This window comes from Anomaloglossus baeobatrachus, chromosome 12 (genome assembly GCF_048569485.1).
Source record: "Anomaloglossus baeobatrachus isolate aAnoBae1 chromosome 12, aAnoBae1.hap1, whole genome shotgun sequence".
Taxonomy (NCBI): Eukaryota; Metazoa; Chordata; class Amphibia; order Anura; family Aromobatidae; genus Anomaloglossus; species Anomaloglossus baeobatrachus.
The window spans coordinates 40,591,631-40,614,033 of NC_134364.1; the positions used below are offsets into that span (position 1 = coordinate 40,591,631).

At 52.9% G+C, this 22,403-nt stretch overlaps 1 protein-coding gene across 2 annotated transcripts in view; it reads left to right on the forward strand.

Moving 5' to 3' along the window:
* The first annotated feature begins 207 nt into the window (after positions 1–207).
* The window catches only part of RBM25 (RNA binding motif protein 25), a 159,317-nt gene continuing 137,121 nt past the window's right edge, over positions 208–22,403 (forward strand). For both annotated transcript variants that reach the window (XM_075330236.1, XM_075330238.1), the window contains exons 1-4: positions 208–410; positions 14,383–14,497; positions 16,643–16,692; positions 17,927–18,094. In XM_075330236.1, coding sequence (XP_075186351.1) covers positions 14,398–14,497; positions 16,643–16,692; positions 17,927–18,094 — 318 coding nt within the window. In that variant the 5' untranslated portion in view covers positions 208–410; positions 14,383–14,397. The remainder of the gene's footprint in view (positions 411–14,382; positions 14,498–16,642; positions 16,693–17,926; positions 18,095–22,403) is intronic.

Genomic DNA, 22,403 nt, shown 5'->3' on the forward strand with positions numbered 1-22,403 from the left:
TGCAGACGTATTACTGGTCACTGTAGACGTATTACAGCTCACTGCAGACGTATTACTGGTCACTGTAGACGTATTACAGCTCACTGCATCCTGGTTAATAGCAACTTTTTATATAACAATGTGAGGAGGTAAAAAAGTGACTGCGCAGACCGCACCGAGGTGACGTCATCGGCCGCCGCCGCCGATTGACGGAGCGCCCAGGCCACGCCCCCTACGTCGCGGTGCATGCTGGGCGCAGAGAGCGGCTGTGCGGCGTGAGTGCGGCCTAGTCGTGCAGTGCGATCCTTTCTCTACTGAGCGGATACCGGCGGAGCGCGGGTGGACACCGGAGCAGGCGGAGCTTCCTCTCACCCTCCACAGGAAGCGGTAACCTCTGCGTGTAGCCCGGCGACCCCTACCCAGCGAGGCGGGTGAGTACGACGGCCGGCACGCGGGCTCGGTGCGGTGGGGGGGGGCTCATCGTGCATCTCTCCGTCTGGTAACCGCAGAGCCTCTGCTCCTGCACACGGTGTCCGGCGGTGTGCCGCTGCCCTATGTGCGGCTCGGAGCAGAGGTCACCCCGTGTGTGGGCCAGGCTGCCGCGCAGGAAGGGGCCGTTACCAACAGCAACCACACTCCAACCGGGAAAATGAGGGGATTGGTTGCCAAGGGCAACTGCGGAGGATTTTTAGTTTATTTTTTACTAACACATGTTCTCCATATTGGCTTAAAGGGGATGTAGTGTAAGGACGGCCACGATGCATCCAGCTTAAAGGGGATGTAAGGCCAGAATGGCCCCAGTGCATCCGCTATTAAAGGGGATGTAACATCCGGTTGACCCCGCTGCATCCACCGTTAAATGGGATGTAACACTAGGACGGCCCGCGGGGCATCCTCCGTTAAAAGGGGATGCAACGTCAGGACGGCCCGCGGGGCATCCTCCGTTAAAAGGGGATGCAACGTCAGGACGGCCCGCGGGGCATCCTTCGTTAAAAGGGGATGCAACGTCAGGACGGCCCGCGGGGCATCCTTCGTTAAAAGGGGATGCAACGTCAGGACGGCCCGCGGGGCATCCTCCGTTAAAAGGGGATGCAACGTCAGGACGGCCGGCGGGGCATCCTCCGTTAAAAGGGGATGCAACGTCAGGACGGCCCGCGGGGCATCCTCCGTTAAAAGGGGATGCAACGTCAGGACGGCCCGCGGGGCATCCTCCGTTAAAAGGGGATGCAACGTCAGGACGGCCCGCGGGGCATCCTCCGTTAAAAGGGGATGCAACGTCAGGACGGCCCGCGGGGCATCCTCCGTTAAAAGGGGATGCAACGTCAGGACGGCCCGCGGGGCATCCTCCGTTAAAAGGGGATGCAACGTCAGGACGGCCCGCGGGGCATCCTCCGTTAAAAGGGGATGCAACGTCAGGACGGCCCGCGGGGCATCCTCCGTTAAAAGGGGATGCAACGTCAGGACGGCCCGCGGGGCATCCTCCGTTAAAAGGGGATGCAACGTCAGGACGGCCCGCGGGGCATCCTCCGTTAAAAGGGGATGCAACGTCAGGACGGCCCGCGGGGCATCCTCCGTTAAAAGGGGATGCAACGTCAGGACGGCCCGCGGGGCATCCTCCGTTAAAAGGGGATGCAACGTCAGGACGGCCCGCGGGGCATCCTCCGTTAAAAGGGGATGCAACGTCAGGACGGCCCGCGGGGCATCCTCCGTTAAAAGGGGATGCAACGTCAGGACGGCCCGCGGGGCATCCTCCGTTAAAAGGGGATGCAACGTCAGGACGGCCCGCGGGGCATCCTCCGTTAAAAGGGGATGCAACGTCAGGACGGACCGCGGGGCATCCTCCGTTAAAAGGGGATGCAACGTCAGGACGGACCGCGGGGCATCCTCCGTTAAAAGGGGATGCAACGTCAGGACGGACCGCGGGGCATCCTCCGTTAAAAGGGGATGCAACGTCAGGACGGCCCGCGGGGCATCCTCCGTTAAAAGGGGATGCAACGTCAGGACGGCCCGCGGGGCATCCTCCGTTAAAAGGGGATGCAACGTCAGGACGGCCCGCGGGGCATCCTCCGTTAAAAGGGGATGCAACGTCAGGACGGCCCGCGGGGCATCCTCCGTTAAAAGGGGATGCAACGTCAGGACGGACCGCGGGGCATCCTCCGTTAAAAGGGGATGCAACGTCAGGACGGACCGCGGGGCATCCTCCGTTAAAAGGGGATGCAACGTCAGGACGGCCCGCGGGGCATCCTCCGTTAAAAGGGGATGCAACGTCAGGACGGCCCGCGGGGCATCCTCCGTTAAAAGGGGATGCAACGTCAGGACGGCCCGCGGGGCATCCTCCGTTAAAAGGGGATGCAACGTCAGGACGGCCCGCGGGGCATCCTCCGTTAAAAGGGGATGCAACGTCAGGACGGCCCGCGGGGCATCCTCCGTTAAAAGGGGATGCAACGTCAGGACGGCCCGCGGGGCATCCTCCGTTAAAAGGGGATGCAACGTCAGGACGGCCCGCGGGGCATCCTCCGTTAAAAGGGGATGCAACGTCAGGACGGCCCGCGGGGCATCCTCCGTTAAAAGGGGATGCAACGTCAGGACGGCCCGCGGGGCATCCTCCGTTAAAAGGGGATGCAACGTCAGGACGGCCCGCGGGGCATCCTCCGTTAAAAGGGGATGCAACGTCAGGACGGCCCGCGGGGCATCCTCCGTTAAAAGGGGATGCAACGTCAGGACGGCCCGCGGGGCATCCTCCGTTAAAAGGGGATGCAACGTCAGGACGGCCCGCGGGGCATCCTCCGTTAAAAGGGGATGCAACGTCAGGACGGCCCGCGGGGCATCCTCCGTTAAAAGGGGATGCAACGTCAGGACGGCCCGCGGGGCATCCTCCGTTAAAAGGGGATGCAACGTCAGGACGGCCCGCGGGGCATCCTCCGTTAAAAGGGGATGCAACGTCAGGACGGCCCGCGGGGCATCCTCCGTTAAAAGGGGATGCAACGTCAGGACGGCCCGCGGGGCATCCTCCGTTAAAAGGGGATGCAACGTCAGGACGGCCCGCGGGGCATCCTCCGTTAAAAGGGGATGCAACGTCAGGACGGCCCGCGGGGCATCCTCCGTTAAAAGGGGACGCAACGTCAGGACGGCCCGCGGGGCATCCTCCGTTAAAAGGGGACGCAACGTCAGGACGGCCCGCGGGGCATCCTCCGTTAAAAGGGGACGCAACGTCAGGACGGCCCGCGGGGCATCCTCCGTTAAAAGGGGACGCAACGTCAGGACGGCCCGCGGGGCATCCTCCGTTAAAAGGGGACGCAACGTCAGGACGGCCCGCGGGGCATCCTCCGTTAAAAGGGGACGCAACGTCAGGACGGCCCGCGGGGCATCCTCCGTTAAAAGGGGACGCAACGTCAGGACGGCCCGCGGGGCATCCTCCGTTAAAAGGGGACGCAACGTCAGGACGGCCCGCGGGGCATCCTCCGTTAAAAGGGGACGCAACGTCAGGACGGCCCGCGGGGCATCCTCCGTTAAAAGGGGACGCAACGTCAGGACGGCCCGCGGGGCATCCTCCGTTAAAAGGGGACGCAACGTCAGGACGGCCCGCGGGGCATCCTCCGTTAAAAGGGGACGCAACGTCAGGACGGCCCGCGGGGCATCCTCCGTTAAAGGGGACGCAACGTCAGGACGGCCCGCGGGGCATCCTCCGTTAAAGGGGACGCAACGTCAGGACGGCCCGCGGGGCATCCTCCGTTAAAGGGGACGCAACGTCAGGACGGCCCGCGGGGCATCCTCCGTTAAAGGGGACGCAACGTCAGGACGGCCCACGGGGCATCCTCCGTTAAAGGGGACGCAACGTCAGGACGGCCCGCGGGGCATCCTCCGTTAAAGGGGACGCAACGTCAGGACGGCCCGCGGGGCATCCTCCGTTAAAGGGGACGCAACGTCAGGACGGCCCGCGGGGCATCCTCCGTTAAAGGGGACGTAACGTCAGGACGGCCCGCGGGGCATCCTCCGTTAAAGGGGATGTAACGCCAGGCATGCATATGAAATGAGCGGGCCCACGTGGTCACGGCAGGCGCTGCTACAGCTTGCACATGCCGCCGCTGACCCGCTCCACTGCAGCACGCTCATTCCCCACAGCCCTACTTTTGGGGGGGGGGGGGAAGTGCGTCTTATAGTCCGAAAAATACGGTATACCTTAGTGCGGTAGTATTTGCTTGTAAGGTAGACTGAATTTGGTCAAGTGTAGCACCAACACCTTCTCAGGTAGCCTCAGCTCTTGTATTTTTTTGGGGGTGGGGAGGGCTGCCTTTAAATGATTGACAGGAGGACGCTCAGATGAGTGTTCAGACCCTGCCAATGCATTGGAGCGCCAGTCCCTTTACTACCATGTGCTTGTCAATTGAAATCAGTGTGTGTGTGTGTATTTTTGTCCGGAAAGCACTTACGACATCAGGCACTGATGATGGGGTCTGGTGATTAATCTCCGTTCTTTATATCCCAATGGTGTTGGATAGTGTTGTAGTTGGGGCTCTATGATCCCGGTTAAGTTTATCCACATCAAACTCCACCAACCATGCCCTTATGGACATTGCATGGTGCACTGGGGCTGTCCTCACAAAGGTGGAAGTTACAGTTGTCTTGTTCAGTGATGTATTAAATTTTTGTTCAATGGAACCAAAACTGACAAGGCCGAACTATAGTATTATTCCTCCTCCTCCAAACTTTACAACCAGCACAATGCAGTCAGGTGGGTTACATTCTCCTGGCATTCACCAAAACCCAAACTCGTCCATCACACTCCAGATAGAGAGGTGTGATCCGTCACTGCACATTACACGTGTCCTGTGCTGCAGAGTTCAGTGGCCTTGTGCTTTCATCACGCCATATGAGGTTTGACATTGTGCTTGGTGATGTAAGGCTGCACACAGTTCTTCGGCCATAAAAAAACCTATGTTATGAAACTGCTGTTGTGGAGTCAGCAGAGCGCTGGTGCCTTTTGTGCAATCAGTGGCCCCACTCACTTACTTTACTGTGGTCCCTAAGTGCTTCCACTTCTCATCACTGCCACTCACGGTTCAATATTTTGGAGGGAAGAAATATTGATGGGATGATGCCAGCAGTGCCATCATATTACAGGATCACGCTGGTATCAGTGAGCTCTTTAGACCGAGACATTGTCTCACAAACCTTTGTAATGCCGCTTTACCATATCCGTAAATTGTGGCTGAAGCACTATCTCCTGTCACCTATAAGCCACTATGGATGACACATCACTGCTTCCGCATCATTTGCTTAAAGTGCACTTTACACGCTGTGATATCGGTACAGATATCGCTAGCGAGCGTACCCGCCCCCGTCGGTTGTGCGTCACGGGCTTATCGCTGCCCGTGGCGCACAACATCGCTTACACCCGTCACATGGACTTACCTTCCCTACGACGTCGCTCTGGCCGGCGATCCGCCTCCTTTCTAAGGGGGCTGTACGTGCGGCGTCACACGGCAGCCGTCCAATAGAAGCGGAGGGGTGGAGATGAGCGGGCGGAAGATCCCGCCCACCTCCTTCCTTCCTCATTGCGTGCGGCCGCAGGTACGAGGTTGTTCCTCGTTCCTGCGGTGTCACATATAGCGATGTGTGCTGCCACAGGAACGACGAACTACCTCGCTACTGAAGAGACAACAATTTTTGGTAAGTGAACGACGTCTCACATACCGACGATTTTTGCCTCTTTTGCAATCGTTTAAGGTCGCTCATACGTGTTACACGCTGCGATGTCGCTAACACTGGATGTGCGTCACAAACACAGTGACCCCGACGATATATCGTTAGCAATGTCGCAGCGTGTAAATGGCCCTTTAGACTCTCATCTTTGCGTCATTAGGGCCCTGTGCGCACACTGCGTTTTTTATTGCGGTTTTGCTGCAGAAAATGTTCATAACCTTGCTGCAGTCCTTGCCCAGCAAAACCTATGGTAAAAAAAAAATGCTGTGCACACACCGCGGGTTTTTCACCAACAGGTTGTGCTGCATGTTTTCTGCAGCAAAAAGAATGAGCATGTCACTTCTTTTCCGCAGGCAGCTGCAGTTTTGGCCATAGATAATGGTAAAGAACCGCAGGAAACAACCTGTGGAAAACCCTTGGCAAATTGCAGTAAAACCGCATGTGGTTTTCGGGTGTGGTTTGCTGCTGTTTTTTACCGTTGGTGCGGTTATCTTTCAGAGGGTGCGGAATTTTCTTAAGAAAAATTCCGTTTTCTAGTGCGCACAGGGCCTAAAGGTTTTTTTTTGTGTAAAATGATAGTTGGCATCCCAACTGTTTATACTGAGCTTCCTCCCTTGCCTATTCTACCAGCCGCCCTACAGTCTCAGAGTGACCGGTTATTTTGGTAAGGACCACATGCCGATTGCAGACTCTTAAGGGTACTTCTCACATAGCGAGATCGCTGCTGAGTCGCAGGTTTTGTGACGTACCAGTGACCTCATCAGCGATCTCGCTGTGTGTGACACTGAGCAGCGACCTGGCCCCTGCTGTGAAATTGCTCATCGTTACACACTGTTCTGGTTCACTTTTTGGTCGTCGGGCTCCCGCAGGGCAGGACGCATCACTGTGTTTGACGCTGTGTGACAGGGTCCCAATGACCGCCGAGATCGTTATACAGGTCGCTACTGCGACCTCTATCGTTACTGCGTCGCTGGTGAGATCTGCCTGATTGACAGCTCACCAGCGATCTCCCAGCGACTTACCAGCGATCCTGACCAGGTCGTATCGTGGTCGGAATCGCTGGTACGTTGTTTAGTGTGACGGTACCCTTACAACCTGCTCGTGCCGCTCTGAAGCTGGCCGGATCTGGGTACCTAAAGGCCCCATGCGCATCTTCTACATTGCAGAGGCAAAATTACATTTGTAACTTTACAGGGAGAATGGTAAAGTCAGATAATGATACTGGCCGTCCTCAGGAGCGCACTGCCCCAGGCAGGAAGCTGGAGGGGTAGAGGAGCGGCGTGCTTCTGAAGACTCATAAGAAAACCGCTTTAATGGACTGTCAGAGGGATATACAGTGGGTCCTGCTGGGATTTTGTTGTTGGTTGCAGTGAAATATGGCATCATCAGTCCATTTAATTTGGAAAAAAATACCAATGAACACTAGCACATTGGTTACAATTGGTCTGTGTGTTGTGTCTCGCACACTAACCAAAATCACACTCCTTGATCTTGTCAATTAGTCTGCTGGATTTTCTACCTTTTGTCCATGATGCTTCTAGATTGGGTGCTGCCATAGAAAACGTTGGACATACTCCTAAGGCTTTCTATATGGCTTTTCCTTTGTTTAGCGTACGTGCTGAAAAAGGAACTGGTGCATAATCTACATGTAACCATAAGGCACTATACCCAACAATGTGACCAAAGAGTAACTGGGCAGGGGCTTATCTTTGCAGAGGAAAATTATGAACCAGATTATTTTCTAGCACGACCAATACACCAGAAGGCTCTACAAATGGCATCAAACTGCTTAGGCTGCTTTCACACATCCGGTTTTTGCAGTGCGGCACAATTACGGCACTCGTAGACTTTTATTAGCGCCGGATTGTGTCGCATGGCCTTGCGTGGCATCCGTTTTTTGCCGTATGCGGCATATTTAGCCGATGCGGTGGCCGGATGAAACGTTGAAGCGAATGTTTTTGTCTGCAAAAAAAAAAAAAAAAATGCATCGCACCGGATACGGTGCGATGTGGCACGTTTTACAATGCAAGTCTATGGACGCCGGATGCGGTGTCCTGCGGCAAAAACCGCATCCGGCCGCGTTTTTTTGCACTGCGCATGCTCAGTATCAGGCTGCATCCGTCAAAAAACGGACGGGCCGCATGGAAAAACGTATGCAACGGATCCGTTTTTTTCACCGCATCCGTTGCATAGGTTTTTGAGCCGGAATGAGTCGCACTGCAAAACCCGGATGTGTGAAATCAGCCTTACCGTATTTACTTTGCTTTTCTTTGTCGCTCCATTGGGAGACCCAGACAATTGGGTGTATAGCTTCTGCCTCCGGAGGCCACACACAAAGTATTACACTTTAAAAAGTGTAACCCCTCCCCTCTGCCTATACACCCTCCCGTGCATCACGGGCTCCTCAGTTTTATGCTTTGTGTGGAAGGAGGCACACATCCACTCATGCATCCCATTTTAGTCAGCAGCAGCTGCTGATTTTATCGGTTGGAAGAAAAGAGGGCCCCCACAGGGCTCCCGGCATGCTCCCTTCTCACCCCACTACGTCGGCGGTGCTGTTAAGGTTGAGGTACCCATTGCGGGTACAGAGGCTGGAGCCACATGCCGTTTTCCTTCACCATCCCTTAGAGGCTCTGGGAGAAGTGGGATCCTAACCGGTCATCCATTCACTGGGACCGGGCTCCCTCCGCAGCCCCTGTGGGAATCTGCCGGACAGGAGTCTATGTATCCTCAGGGACAGGGCCCTGCATCTAAAGGTACTCTGTGTCCCCATGGGGACAGTGCATGGAGCGCTTGTTTCACAGACGCTGCAGCAGCTGCTGGTTTGTGAAGACCGGGACTTCCGCGCCGACCGCGCCTGTTTGTCGGCCGCGGTATTAAATTTAGTCCCCGGCTTCATTGCGGCCTAGTACCATAACTCCCGCCCCCGGGCCTGCCAGTCAGGGGTAAGGGCGGGACGGTCGACCTGACGTCGGCAGTGAGGGCTGGAGCATCCTGTATGTTTCCTCCCCCCTCACTGATCACTGTGGGGCCCCAGATTCCCGCACTTTACTAGTCGCCGCCCACGGCTCCCTCCTCCCCTGAGAGCTCCGGCAGCCATTTTTTACATTCTGCTGGTGGAGGATTTCAGGAACGAGCTCTGCAGCTCTGGGAGACCTAAGGCAGGGAATCTGGTGGACACACACCGCTTTGGGCGGTCGGTAAGCCACACCGGTCACCCGGTGCTGGTCCCCCTAGGGTACCGGAATATATATATATATATATATATATATATATATATATATATATATATATATATATATATATATATATATATATATATATATATATATATATATATATATATATATATGTATATATATGTATATATTTTCTCTGTTCGGCCGGGTTGTTTTGCTTTTGGCTATATACCCTCAGTGATCACTCTCCTAGGAGACAACAGCATGTCGTCCACAAGGAGCAAGGGCGCTAAGGCAAAGGGTTTTTTTGCAACCTGTACCTCTTGTGGGGCTATTATGTTACCTGCGGGTTCCACCTACCCTCACTGTGAGCAATGCTCGACCCCTGTTGCACTTGCTCAGCCGGAGCCTCGGTCACTAGTGGGCCCCTCGGCTCAGGCAGACCCTCCTGCTTCCCCTGTCCAGGCGGCAGGGACAGAGTTTGCAGTTTTTGCTGAGAAACTCTCTGAGTCGCTTTCACAATCCATGGCTCAGTCTATGGACAAATGGTCTGCCAAGCTACTAGAAGCCTTGCAGTCCAGACCAGTCCTTACACAGGCCCCGGGCACTGTTGGATCATCGCCTCCAGGCCCCTCTCGGTCTGCGCCGCAGCGTGCTCCCGGGGTGGCCCCTAGGTCTCACGTGGAGGACTCCGGCACGGACCACAGTCCCAGACCGGCTAAGCGGGCTCGCTGGGAATCTTCCCCGACTTCCTCACGCTGCTCGGGGTCTCAGCTTGAGGACTCTCTGGAGGATGAGGCGGACGTAGCAGCTCAGGGCTCTGACCCTGACGTTGCTCTCAATCTTGATACACCTGAAGGGGACGCCATAGTAAATGACCTTATAGCGTCCATCAACCAGGTGCTAGATCTTTCTCCCCCAACTCCACCTATAGAGGAGTCGGCTTCGCAGCAGGAGAAACACCAGTTTAGGTTTCCCAAACGTACACGGAGTGCGTTTTTCGATCACTCTAACTTCAGAGATGCTGTCCAGAAGCACAGAGCATTTCCGGACAAGCGCTTTACTAAGCGCCTTAATGACACACGTTACCCCTTCCCCTCTGACGTAGTTAAGGGTTGGGCTCAATGTCCCAAGGTGGATCCTCCAGTCTCTAGACTGGCGGCTAGATCTGTAGTATCAGTTGCAGATGGCTCATCGCTCAAGGATGCCACTGACAGGCAGATAGAGCTCCTGGTGAAATCCATCTATGAAGCCACAGGCGCGTCTTTTGCCCCGGCCTTTGCAGCCGTGTGGGCACTCCAAGCTATCTCAGCTTGTCTGTCTGAGATTAATGCGGTCACACGTACTCTGCTCCGCAAGTTGCGTCTTTGACTTCTCAGGCGTCGGTTTTTTCGTCCTACGCCATGAACGCCGTCCTGGACTCTGCTAGCCGTACAGCGGTAGCATCCGCTAATTCGGTGGCAGTCCGCAGGGCCATGTGGCTACGCGAATAGAAGGCAGACTCTGCTTCCAAGAGGTTCTTAACCGGTTTGCCGTTTTCTGGCGACCGATTGTTTGGGGAACGATTGGATGAAATTATTAAGGAATCCAAGGGAAAGGACTCGTCCTTACCCCAGTCCAAACCGAAGAGACCTCAGCAACGGAAAATACAACCGAGGTTTCGGTCCTTTCGGCCCTCAGCCAAGTCCCAATCCTCCTGGTCCAACAGGCCAGAGAAGGGCCAGAGGAACTCTTATGCGTGGCGGTCTAAGTCATGCCCCCAAAAAACCGCCGGAGGCACTGCCTCCAAGGCGGCATCCTCATGACTTTCGGCCTCCCCGAACCGCATCCTCGGTCGGTGGCAGGCTCTCCCGCTTTTGCGACGCCTGGCGACAGCCCCACGGGTCTTCACCAAGGTCATGGCATCCGTTGTGGCGGTCCTACACTCTCAGGGCCACTCGGTGATCCCTTACTTAGACGATCTCCTAGTCAGGGCACCCTCCCGGGTGGCGTGTCAGCACAGCCTGACCGTCGCTCTGGAGACTCTCCAGCAGTTCGGGTGGATCATCAACTTCCCAAAGTCCAAGTTGACACCGACCCAATCACTGACTTACCTCGGGATGGAGTTTCATACTCACTCAGCGGTAGTCAAGCTACCGCTGGACAAACAGCTTTCGCTGCAGACAGGGGTGCAATCTCTTCTTCGGGGTCAGTCACACCCCTTGAGGCGCCTCATGCACTTCCTGGGGAAGATGGTGGCAGCAATGGAGGCAGTGCCCTTCGCGCAGTTCCATCTGCGCCCACTCCAATGGGACATTCTCCGTAAATGGGACAGGAGGTCGACGTCCCTCGACAGGAACGTCTCTCTTTCCCTTGCAGCCAAAACCTCTCTTCAGTGGTGGCTTCTTCCCACTTCTCTATCGCAGGGAAAATCCTTCCTGCCCCCATCCTGGGCTGTGGTCACGACGGACGCGAGTCTGTCAGGGTGGGGAGCGGTTTTTTCTCCACCACAGGGCTCAGGGAACCTGGACTCCGGTAGTGTCTTCCCTTCAGATCAATGTTCTGGAGATAAGGGCAGTGTATCTAGCCCTAAAGGCGTTCCATCGGTGGCTGGAGGGCAGGCAGATCCGCATACAGTCGGACAACGCCACGGCGGTCGCGTACATCAACCACCAGGGCGGCACGCGCAGCCGTCAAGCCTTCCAGGAAGTCCGGCGGATTCTGCTGTGGGCGGAGGCCACAGCCTCCACCATCTCCGCAGTTCACATCCCAGGCGTAGAATACTGGGAAGCAGACTTTCTCAGTCGTCAGGGCATGGATGCGGGGGAATGGTCTCTTCACCCAGACGTGTTTCGAGAGATCTGTCGCCGCTGGGGAACGCCGGACGTCGATCTCATGGCGTCACGGCACAGCAACAAGGTCCCGGCCTTCATGGCACGGTCTCAAGATCACAGAGCTCTGGCGGCGGACGCGTTAGTTCAAGATTGGTCGCAGTTTCGACTCCCTTATGTGTTTCCTCCTCTGGCGATGTTGCCCAGAGTGTTACGCAAGATCAGATCCGACTGTCGTCGCGCCATTCTCGTCGCTCCAGATTGGCCGAGGCGGTCGTGGTACCCGGATCTGTGGAATCTCACGGTGGGTCAGCCGTGGGCGCTTCCAGACCGCACAGACCTGCTGTCACAAGGGCCGTTTTTCCATCTGAATTCTGCGGCCCTCAACCTGACTGTGTGGCCATTGAGTCCTGGCTCCTAGCGTCGTCGGGTTTATCTCAGGATGTCATTGCCACTATGAGACAGGCCAGGAAACCAACGTCCGCCAAGATCTATTACAGGTCGTGGCGGATCTTCTTGTCCTGGTGCTCTGATGAGGGTTTTACTCCCTGGCCTTTTGCCTTACCCATTTTTTCTTTCATTCCTTCAATCCGGAATGGACAAGGGTTTGTCACTCGGCTCTCTCAAGGGACAAGTATCGGCGCTATCCGTATTTTTTCAAAAGCGTCTGGCCAGGCTTCCGCAGGTCCGCACGTTCCTGCAGGGAGTTTGCCACATAGTTCCACCCTACAAGCGTCCGCTGGAACCCTGGGACCTTAACAGGGTGTTAATGGCTCTTCAAAAACCACCTTTCGAGCCGCTGCGGGATGTCTCTCTATCACGTCTTTCGCAGAAGGTGGCATTTCTTGTGGCAATTACCTCACTCCGAAGAGTGTCAGAGCTAGCAGCGCTGTCATGCAAATCCCCTTTCCTGGTTTTTCACCAGGATAAGGTAGTTCTGCGTCCTGTTCCGGAATTTCTCCCTAAGGTGGTATCTCCTTTTCATCTCAATCAGGATATCTCCTTACCGTCATTTTGCCCTCATCCAGTTCACCAGTGTGAAAAGGATTTGCATTCATTAGATCTAGTGAGAGCACTCCGGCTCTACGTGTCTCGCACGGCGCCCCTGCGCCGTTCAGATGCGCTCTTTGTCCTGGTCGCTGGCCAGCGTAAGGGTTCGCAGGCTTCCAAGTCAACTTTGGCTCCGTGGATCAAGGAACCGATTCTCGAGGCCTACCGTTCTTCGGGACTTCCTCTTCCTTCGGGGCTGAAAGCCCATTCTACCAGAGCCGTGGGTGCGTCCTGGGCATTGCGACACCGGGCTACGGCTCAGCAGGTGTGTCAGGCAGCTACCTGGTCTAGTCTGCACACCTTCACAAAACACTATCAAGTGCATACCTATGCTTCGGCAGATGCCAGTCTAGGTAGGCGAGTCCTTCAGGCGGCGGTTGTCCACCTGTAGGAAGGGGTCGTTTTTCGGCTCTCTGTTATTGAGGTATTCTTTTACCCACCCAGGGACTGCTTTTGGACGTCCCAATTGTCTGGGTCTCCCAATGCAGCGACAAAGAAGGGAATTTTGTTTACTTACCGTAAATTCCTTTTCTTCTAGCTCCTATTGGGAGACCCAGCACCCGCCCCTGTGCCCTTCGGGCTGGTTGTTCTTTTGTGTACACATGTTGTTCATGTTGAATTGTTCTTTTGGTTCATGGTTTTCAGTTCTCCGAACATCCTTCGGATTGAAATTACCTTAGACCAATTTATAAGTTTCCTCCTTCCTGCTTTTGCACCAAACTGAGGAGCCCGTGATGCACGGGAGGGTGTATAGGCAGAGGGGAGGGGTTACACTTTTTAAAGTGTAATACTTTCTGTGGCCTCCGGAGGCAGAAGCTATACACCCAATTGTCTGGGTCTCCCAATAGGAGCTAGAAGAAAAGGAATTTACGGTAAGTAAACAAAATTCCCTTCATTTCTAACCTTTTTGGTCTCTTTCTTTCCCATTGGGATCAAAGAGTCGAAAACATTGACTTTAGCCCACTTGGAGACCCCCAACACACATTAGGTAGTTTCGGAATAATTGGCCGTGGGCCTCAATCACTCTTGTGAATTTTGCATTAACATTAAGGCTATGCGCACACAGCATTTTTTTGACGCTGCGTTTTTGGCCACAAAAAAATGCACCCGCGGTAAAAACGCTTGCGTTTTTACGGCGTTTCGGTGCATTTTTGGCTGCATCTTGCTGCGTTTTTCCAATGCATTGCATGGGTGAAAAACGCAGGAAAGATTTGACATGTCCATATTTTTTCTTTAGCTCAAAAACGCAGCTAAAAAAAAAAAAAAGTTGTGTGCGGATAGCAAAAATGAAAAGTCATAGACTTTGCTGGGGAAGCAAAGTCATGCAGTTTTGAGCCCAAAACCGCACCCGAAAAACGCTCAGTGTGCACATAGCCTTATAAGCCAAAACCAAATGTGGGCCCAATAAATGAAAAGCTGCCAATATTGATTATTCGGCAAAAAACTAATCTCAGTTAGGCTGGAATATGTGTGAATGTGGCCTCAATGTTCTTTCTCATCACTATTAACTTATGAAAATGAGCTAGCTCTGGAAATAAGATGTAAAATATAGAAATTGAGTTTTGAGGTTTTTATTGGTAGAGATGTGTTAGACACATTTTTTGTTGTTGCTAATTTTCTGTTTAATTCTTTTTTTTTTTTTGTTTTTTTTGTATGTACAGGTTGGTACTGTAAATATGTCATACCCACCGCATCTTAACCGTCCCCCTATGGGGATTCCAACTCTCCCTCCTGGTATGCCTCCACCACAGTTTCCAGGTTTTCCTCCCCCTCCTGGTAAGTGACAATTAAGATAGATTTACGGGTTGTAAGCTGAAAATGTCATACCCACTGGATCCAAAAGAAAACTATTCCCAGTGGGGGCCAAACTATTGACTTCAAGCTAACATCTTGCCACAGTATATAAAGGCAATACTACTAGTTTACTCCAGATCAAGCACCTAAGCTCTTACTGAGGAGTCAGGTCTCTTTGTATTCATACAAGCTCAGGAGCTGAGCATCATGCCCGGCAGATGATGGCTGTGTTATACCACCAGCATCTGCCTCTCACAGCAGCTAGTTAAGCGGAGCGCCGCCCTATGCAATTAATTCTTTTCAGTCTGACAGTAGCAATTTATCAATGCCACCCGCTGGTCCACTCATCCATATGCATGCTCTCCCTGCAATGTATATGCTGCAATACTGTGCTATAGTATAGTTGATTAGATGGTTGCAGGTTCAAGTACCCTAAGAGGACTAAAAAAGAAAAAAAATAATTTTAAAAAGAAAAATATATTGAAATTTCAAGTCACCTCTGCCCTTTTTTTGCCTCATTAGAAATAATAATAAAAAAAAAGTAAACCCATTTGGAATCACTGCATCTGTAAAATTTCAAGCTATCAAAATATAAAATTATTTAACCTAAATTATAAACACTATAAAGAGAAAAAAAAATCTAAACGCCAGATTTGCCTCTTTCTCTATCACTTAATTGAGGGATGCAGGAAGATCATGGGTGTATGCTGCTTCCACTATAAGGCTGATACTACTGTGTTTTTCCAAAAATAAGACACTCTTATATTTTTTTTTGCACCCCCCCCCCTTCCTGCAAAAAAAGCACTAGGGCTTATTTTTAAAGGGTTAGCGTTATTAGGGTATTCTTGGAGAAACACGGTTGGGGGGGGGGGGGGTAAGTTTACCTCCCACTTCCTAGGAGACTCATACTTACCCGAACCGGACTTCTGCATGGCTCCCAGCAGGTCCTCCTGTGGTCTCCAGTGGGCGCTGCACGGCGTCCTCTCCTGCTTCTGGCTGACACACACAGCAGATCGCGCACACACACCACTTCACATCACATTGCATTACATTACATCAGATCCAGCGCTTCTGGCCGCAGGGAGTAGTGGGAGGAAGTCACGTGTGTCCGCAGGTCCTGTTGCGATAGCTCCTTACGCTTCACCGCACAGCCTCTCAGGATTCTGCTGGCAAGAAGAAATCTGTGTCGCTGGATGTGGTGAGTATGTATGCTATCCAATGTGCGCGGGATGCCATGGTTGTGCGCGGGATGCCATGGTTGTGCTCGAGTGAGATCTGATGTGTGGGTGTGCGAGCACTGCAGGTACTCTTCTCTGCGTCGGGTGAGTAGGATTACGGGGTGCCTGCATTCTATAATGAAGTGTCCTGCAGTATCTGTAACTTTTGTAGCTCCACGGATACTTTATTATTGAACCGCAACTAGGGCTCATTTTCGGGGGGAGGCTTATATTTAAGCCGTGCTCCGAAAATGCTGAAAATCCCTGCTAGGGCTTATTTTTGGGGGAGGTCTTATTTTTGGAAAAACACGGCAAAAAAAACGTCCTCTCCTTCTCAGTAGGATACACCCAGCAACTGACACGGAGCTATTCAGTTTTAGCTTAACTGACCAGATTGCTCTCGACGGAAAATATAGTCTCCCCGCTTCCCTTGATGCTGTTAGTAGTGCCTCCTGTAACCTAGTGGCTATCCGCAGAGTGATATGGCTCAAAGCTTGGCACATTGACCCAGCTTCTAAGAAGTCTCTCACCGGTCTAGCTATCCAAGGTTCTCTCCTATTTGGAGCCAAGTTGGACTTGATTCTTCAAGAAGTCATGGCCAATAAGAGTACTCCCTCAACCAAGACCCAGATGCCCATCTATAAGATGGGAAAAGTGAGTTCTCTGGAGGTTTACTGCAGACTTCAATCACAACACTTCTTGGATAAAGTCCATCTAAAATTCTATAAAAGCTATTTGAAATCTGGAGCTGGACCTCAGTTTACTTGTGCATGATATCTGCAGCGTGTAGATGGGATCTGTTAGGCAGATTTTCCAGTGGGATCTATCAGCATTATGTTGCTTTTTTTTTTTTTTTGTTATAAATTAACTTTTATTTAGCCATAAATTGATTTTGAGACTTGTTTTGCAGGCACTCCAATGATTCCTGTACCCATGGGTCTGATGGCTCCAGGACCAACTGTAAGTTTACTTTGTGTGTGTTAATGATTTAACGGGTTTTATGGAAATGTTTCAGAATGGTCCAGAATTGCTGACTGGTTTAATTATTTTAAAGGGAACCTGTCACCAGATTTCTCCCTATGAAACTAAAAGAATCACCTTCTGCAGCTCCTAGGCTGCATTCTAGGAAGGTGCACCTTGGCAGTGACTCCCCTTTTAGACCCCAAAAATAACTTTATAAAACTTGCCCCTTAGCTATGCTAATTATCTTGGTGGGCCACAAAGGCTGGCTCATTTTCTGCTCTGTTCCCCCTACCCCCCCCCCCCCCTCCTGCCACTGATCGCTGGCCTCCTTCCTTGATTGACGGGATGACGCCCTCTGTCATCCTCCTCGTCACATTTTCAAATATCACGCCTTAGGCGCAGTCCACTCTGCCATATCTCGGGCAGAGCGCCAGTGAGCTAAATGCGCAGGCGCGAGATTATGGACGGGTACTAGGATGACGCTGGTGAAGTTTTTGCTGTGCATGATCTCACCAGCGTCATCCTAGTACCCGACCATAATCTCGCGTCTTTGCAATTAGCTCACCGGCGCTCTGCCTGAGATATGGCAGAGTGTACTGCGCCTGCGCAAGCAGACCTAAGGCGTGATATTTGAAAATGCGACGAGGAGGATAACAGAGGGCGTCATCACGTCAATCAAGGAAGGAGGCCAGCGATCAGTGGCAGGAGGGGGAAACTGAAAAGAAAATGAGACAGCCCCAGTGGCCCACCAAGGTAATTAGCTTACCTAAGGGCCAAGTTTTATAAAGTTATTTTTGGGGTCTAAAAGGGGAGTCAGGGCCAAGATGCACCTTCCTAGAATGCAGCCTAGGAGCTGCAGAAGGTGATTCTTTTCGTTTCATAGGGAAAAATCTGGTGATAGGTTCCCTTTACGTTTATCCATATTATTCCTGTAGTATGGAAGCGGAAGTCTCATTTTTCAGCGATTGTAATACCTCGGTTATTGAAATGACAGCTTTTCTGATTTACCTTGCATTATGCTGATAGTATGCGCTTCCCATAGAGACCATGAAAAAGGCATATTATCCTTGTGTGAAAAATACCCTTGATTCATGACTCCATTGATCAATCGTAGATTCCCACAATCACGACAAGATTTTCTGCTCATTTCAAAATGTAAAGTTTTGGGTTTTTTTTGCTGACCTATTTTTTTTCTTTTTTTTTTTTTTTCTTTCCATTTTCCAATCTCAAGGTTTTGTTGCCAACTGTACCTATGGTTGGGAAACACATGGGACCTAGGAAAGACATGATGAGTATGAAAAATAAGGAAAATGATGAGAACAGTGGTCCGACAACCACAGTCTTTGTAGGAAATATTTCAGAAAAGGCCTCGGACATGCTTATCAGACAGCTACTAGCCGTAAGTATCATGCATGTATATCAATTTTCATTAAAAGCGAATATGAGCTCATTCCATCATAAAGGTGAATTGCAATCTACTTTGATAGTATTAACAATTGTAAAAACTATTCCTATTTTCTTTATCGTTCCTTTGGGAGACCCATACCATGGGTGTATAGCTTCTGCCTCCGGAGGACACACAAAGTACTACACTTAAAAGTGTAGCTCCTCCCTCTGAGCTTATACACCCCCTGATGAGCAGACCCAGCCAGTTTATCGCTTTGTGTTCAGGAGGTCATACATCCACACATGCATTCTCATCTGATTTGTTTGACTTTTGGAAAGAGTTTGAAGAAAAGCGGGTCCATGTCTGGACTCCCGGCATGTCCCTTCTCACCCCACTGTGTCGGCGGTGTTGTTAAGGTTGATTTACAAGGCTGCAGCCTTACATGCCGCGCTCCTTCACCATCCCTTCTGGGCTCTGGCTTGAAGTGGGAGCCAGCACGGTCTCCATGCCTGGCAGGAGTCCGGTCTCTATCCACAGCCCCTTGAGGATTCTGTTGGACCGGAGCACTCATCCCCAGGGACATGGCCCTGCGTCTCAGCAGCTAAATACCTGAGACGTTTATGTTGGGGGTCCCGGTTCTTTATGGTAAGGGGAGAGTATGCTGTATGTGATTGTTTTAACTTTTCCGGCGGATTCTCTAGCTTTTGCCTGAGAACCGCGCCGATGGTGCCTGCTTGTGGGCCTCGCCGCTTAAATTTAGGCCCCGGCTTCGCCGGAGGCCTAGTTTCATTTTCCTGCCCTCGCATGTCACTCATGCAGAGGGACAGGTTCGGCTCCTCCCGGCGGCCGTTCTACACAGGGGAGGGACACTCCCCACTGCTGGGGCGTCCCTCCTTCCCTGCAGGTCTCTATAGCCCTCCAGTTCCCGCTCTTTTATAGGAACGCCCCCTAGTCATTTCTCAGGCAGAGTTCACTCTGCTCTGAGACATCCTGCATTCTGCATCTCTGCTGGGGTGCTGCGACTGGGGGGCCGGGCTTCGGGATCTGGAGGGCACACAACACCGCGCTCAGCGGTCTGGTAAGCCACAGCCGGTCTCCGGTTGTGGACCTCTGTATACCAGCAGCATGTCTCACACAAGGAGCAAGGCTCCAAAGCTTTATTCTGCATGCGCTGCATGTAAGCTCCTGCTGCCTGAGCCGAGCACCTATCCACATTGTGATGTGTACTCTAACTTGGCGGTGCCACAGCCTGGAGTCTCACCCCCAGTGGTCTCTCAGGCTGCTGCTGCACCTGTGATTGAACCCCCGGCCTGGGTAGAGTCCTTTTCTAGGTCCATATCCCAGTCATTTGCTGAGTCCATGGGACTTTTGTCCAGGACTTTGATGAATATGCATCAGCCCCCCTCACAGGGTGCCTCTAATACTCTTGACAGAGGTCTCCTATCCTCTGACCTCCGTCCATCAGAGCTCACGGAGGATTCATCATCTGATCACAGACCCCGTCCTTCTAAGAGAAGGTGCAGGGTTTCCTCCCCCTCCCCATCCCACGGCTCTGTCTCAAGAGCTGACTCTCAAGATGAGGAGGATGCCCTCACTGGGGGCTCGGAGGCTATGTATCCCATCGAGTTCTCTGAGGGTGACTCAGATCTTAGTGATTTGATTGCTTCTATTAATTCTGTGCTGGATCTCAATCCGCCAGTGTCAGAGGAGCAACTCTCTTTGGCAGAAAAACATCAGTTTACCTCGCCTAAGAGAGTGAAGAGTGTGTTCTTTAACCACTCCAGTTTTCAGACCGCTGTGACCAAACCCAGGGCCTGCCCTGACAAACGCTTTCCAAAGCGTGGTTCTGATGACCGGTTTCCATTTCCACCTGAGGTGGTCAAGGAGTGGTCTCACTCTCCAAAGGTAGACCCCCCGGTGTCTAGGCTCTCAGCCCAGACCGTTGTCGGTGGCTGACGGCACCTCACTTAAGGATTCCACTGACCGTCAGATTGACCTTCTGGCCAAATCTGTGTATGAAGCGGCGGGGGCCGCGTTTTCCCCGACTGTTGCAGCAGTGTGGGCTCTCAAAGCCATCTCTGCTTCTCTAGAGGAGATGCATTCCCTCACCAAGGAATCTATGCCTGAGATGGTTGCCTTAACTTCTCAAGCTTCAGCTTTTTCATCTTATGCCATGTCTGCCATGCTAGAGGCTTCTCACCGCACTGCGGTGGCTTCGGCTAATTCTCTTGTTATCCGCAGGATTTTGTGGCTTCGAGAGTGGAAGGCAGATGCTTCGTCCAAGAAGTTTCTTGCTGGGCTCCCTTTTGCTGGTTCACGGCTGTTTGGTGAACAGCTGGATGAAATCATTAAAGAAGCTACTGGCGGGAAGAGAATTTCCATGCCACAAACCAAGACCAGGAAACCCGCCCAGGGTAGGAATCAATCGAGGTTTTGTTTTTTTTCGTTCCTCCAACTGGTCATCCTCTAAGCCTTCCGCCTCGTCCGCTAACTCAGCCAAGGATCAGAAATCCAACTGGCGCCCAAAAGCGCGTCCGCAGAAGACCGCAGGAGGTTCTGCCACTAAGGCAGCTTCCTCATGACTCTCGGCCCGCTCCAGCCACGTCCTTAGTCGGTGGCAGGCTCTCCCACTTTGGCGACGCTTGGTTAAAGCAAGTCTCCGATCAGTGGGTGAGAGACATCATATCTCACGGCTACAGGATAGAATTCTCTTCCAGCCCGCCAAACAGATTTTTTCTCTCAACTCCCCCCTGCTCCAAGGCCGCCGCCTTCTCGCAGGCCGTGGCATCCTTGCAGGCCAACTGAGTAATTGTACCGGTTCCCGCCCGGGAACGGTTCAGAGGTTTCTACTCAAATCTCTTCCTAGTCCCCAAAAAAGGACGGTACCTTCCGGCCCATCCTGGATCTCAAGCTTCTCAACAAGCATATCCGGGTGCGGCATTTTCGCATGGAGTCTCTGCGATCAGTCATTGCCTCTATGACCCAAGGGGAGTTCCTGGCGTCCATCGACATCAGAGATGCCTATCTACATGTGCCAATCGCAGTGTCACATCAGCGTTGGTTACGTTTTGCGATAGGAGACGATAATTTCCAATTCGTGGCTCTCCCCTTCGGGTTAGCCACGGCCCCTCGGGTATTCACCAAGGTCATGGCGGCAGTGATTGCGGTCCTGCACCTCCAGGGGTTAGCAGTGCTTCCTTATCTGGACGACCTTCTAGTCAAGGGTACATCCAGCGCAGACTGTCAGCGGAGTGTTTCGCTCACTCTCGCCACCCTAGCCCAATTCGGGTGGATTGTCAATCTTCCCAAATCCACTCTGACTCCGACCCAGAGTCTCACGTACCTAGGGATGCAGTTCGAGACTTTGCCGGCACTTGTGAAGTTGCCCTTAATCAAACAGCAGTCTCTCCGGCTAGCGGTGCGCTCTCTCCTGAGGCCCCGCCGTTATTCCCTCAGGCGCCTGATGCAGGTGCTGGGTCAAATGGTGGCCTCCATGGAGGCGGTTCCCTTTGCCCAGTTCCATCTGCGTCCTCTGCAGCTGGACATTCTCCACTGTTGGGACAAGCGGCCTTCCTCCTTACAGAGGTTAGTGGCTCTGTCGCCACGGACCAGGAGCTCTCTTCAGTGGTGGCTTCGACCCCTCTCCCTGTCCCAAGGGCGCTCCTTCCTGACTCCGTCCTGGGTGATTCTCACCACGGATGCCAGCCTTTCCGGCTGGGGAGCGGTACATCTCCACCACAGAGCACAGGGCACTTGGACTCCGTCCGAGTCAGCCCTTTCAATCAATGTGCTGGAAACCAGAGCTGTGCTTCTAGCTCTCCTAGCCTTTCACCACCTGTTGGCGGGCAGGCACATTCGAGTCCAATCATGACAACGCGACAGCGGTTGCCTACATCAATCACCAAGGCGGGACACGCAGCCACCTGGCAATGTTGGAGGTCCAACGCATTCTTCAATGGGCGGAGGACTCCAAGTCCACCATATCCGCAGTCCACATCCCTGGCGTAGAAAACTGGGAGGCAGATTATCTCAGCGGTCAATCCGTGGACGGTGGCGAGTGGTCCCTGCACCCGGCAGTGTTTCAGTCAATCTGCCGCAAGTGGGGCACTCCGGACGTGGACCTAATGGCATCCCGTCACAACAACAAGGTTCCGGTTTACGTGGCTCGCTCCCACGAGCCTCAGTCCTTCGCCGCAGACGCTCTGGTTCAAGACTGGTCCCAGTTTCGTCTGTCCTACGTGTTTCCCCCTCTAGCTCTCTTGCCCAGAGTCCTGCGCAAGATCAGAATGGAGGGCCGTCGGTCATCCTCATTGCACCGGAC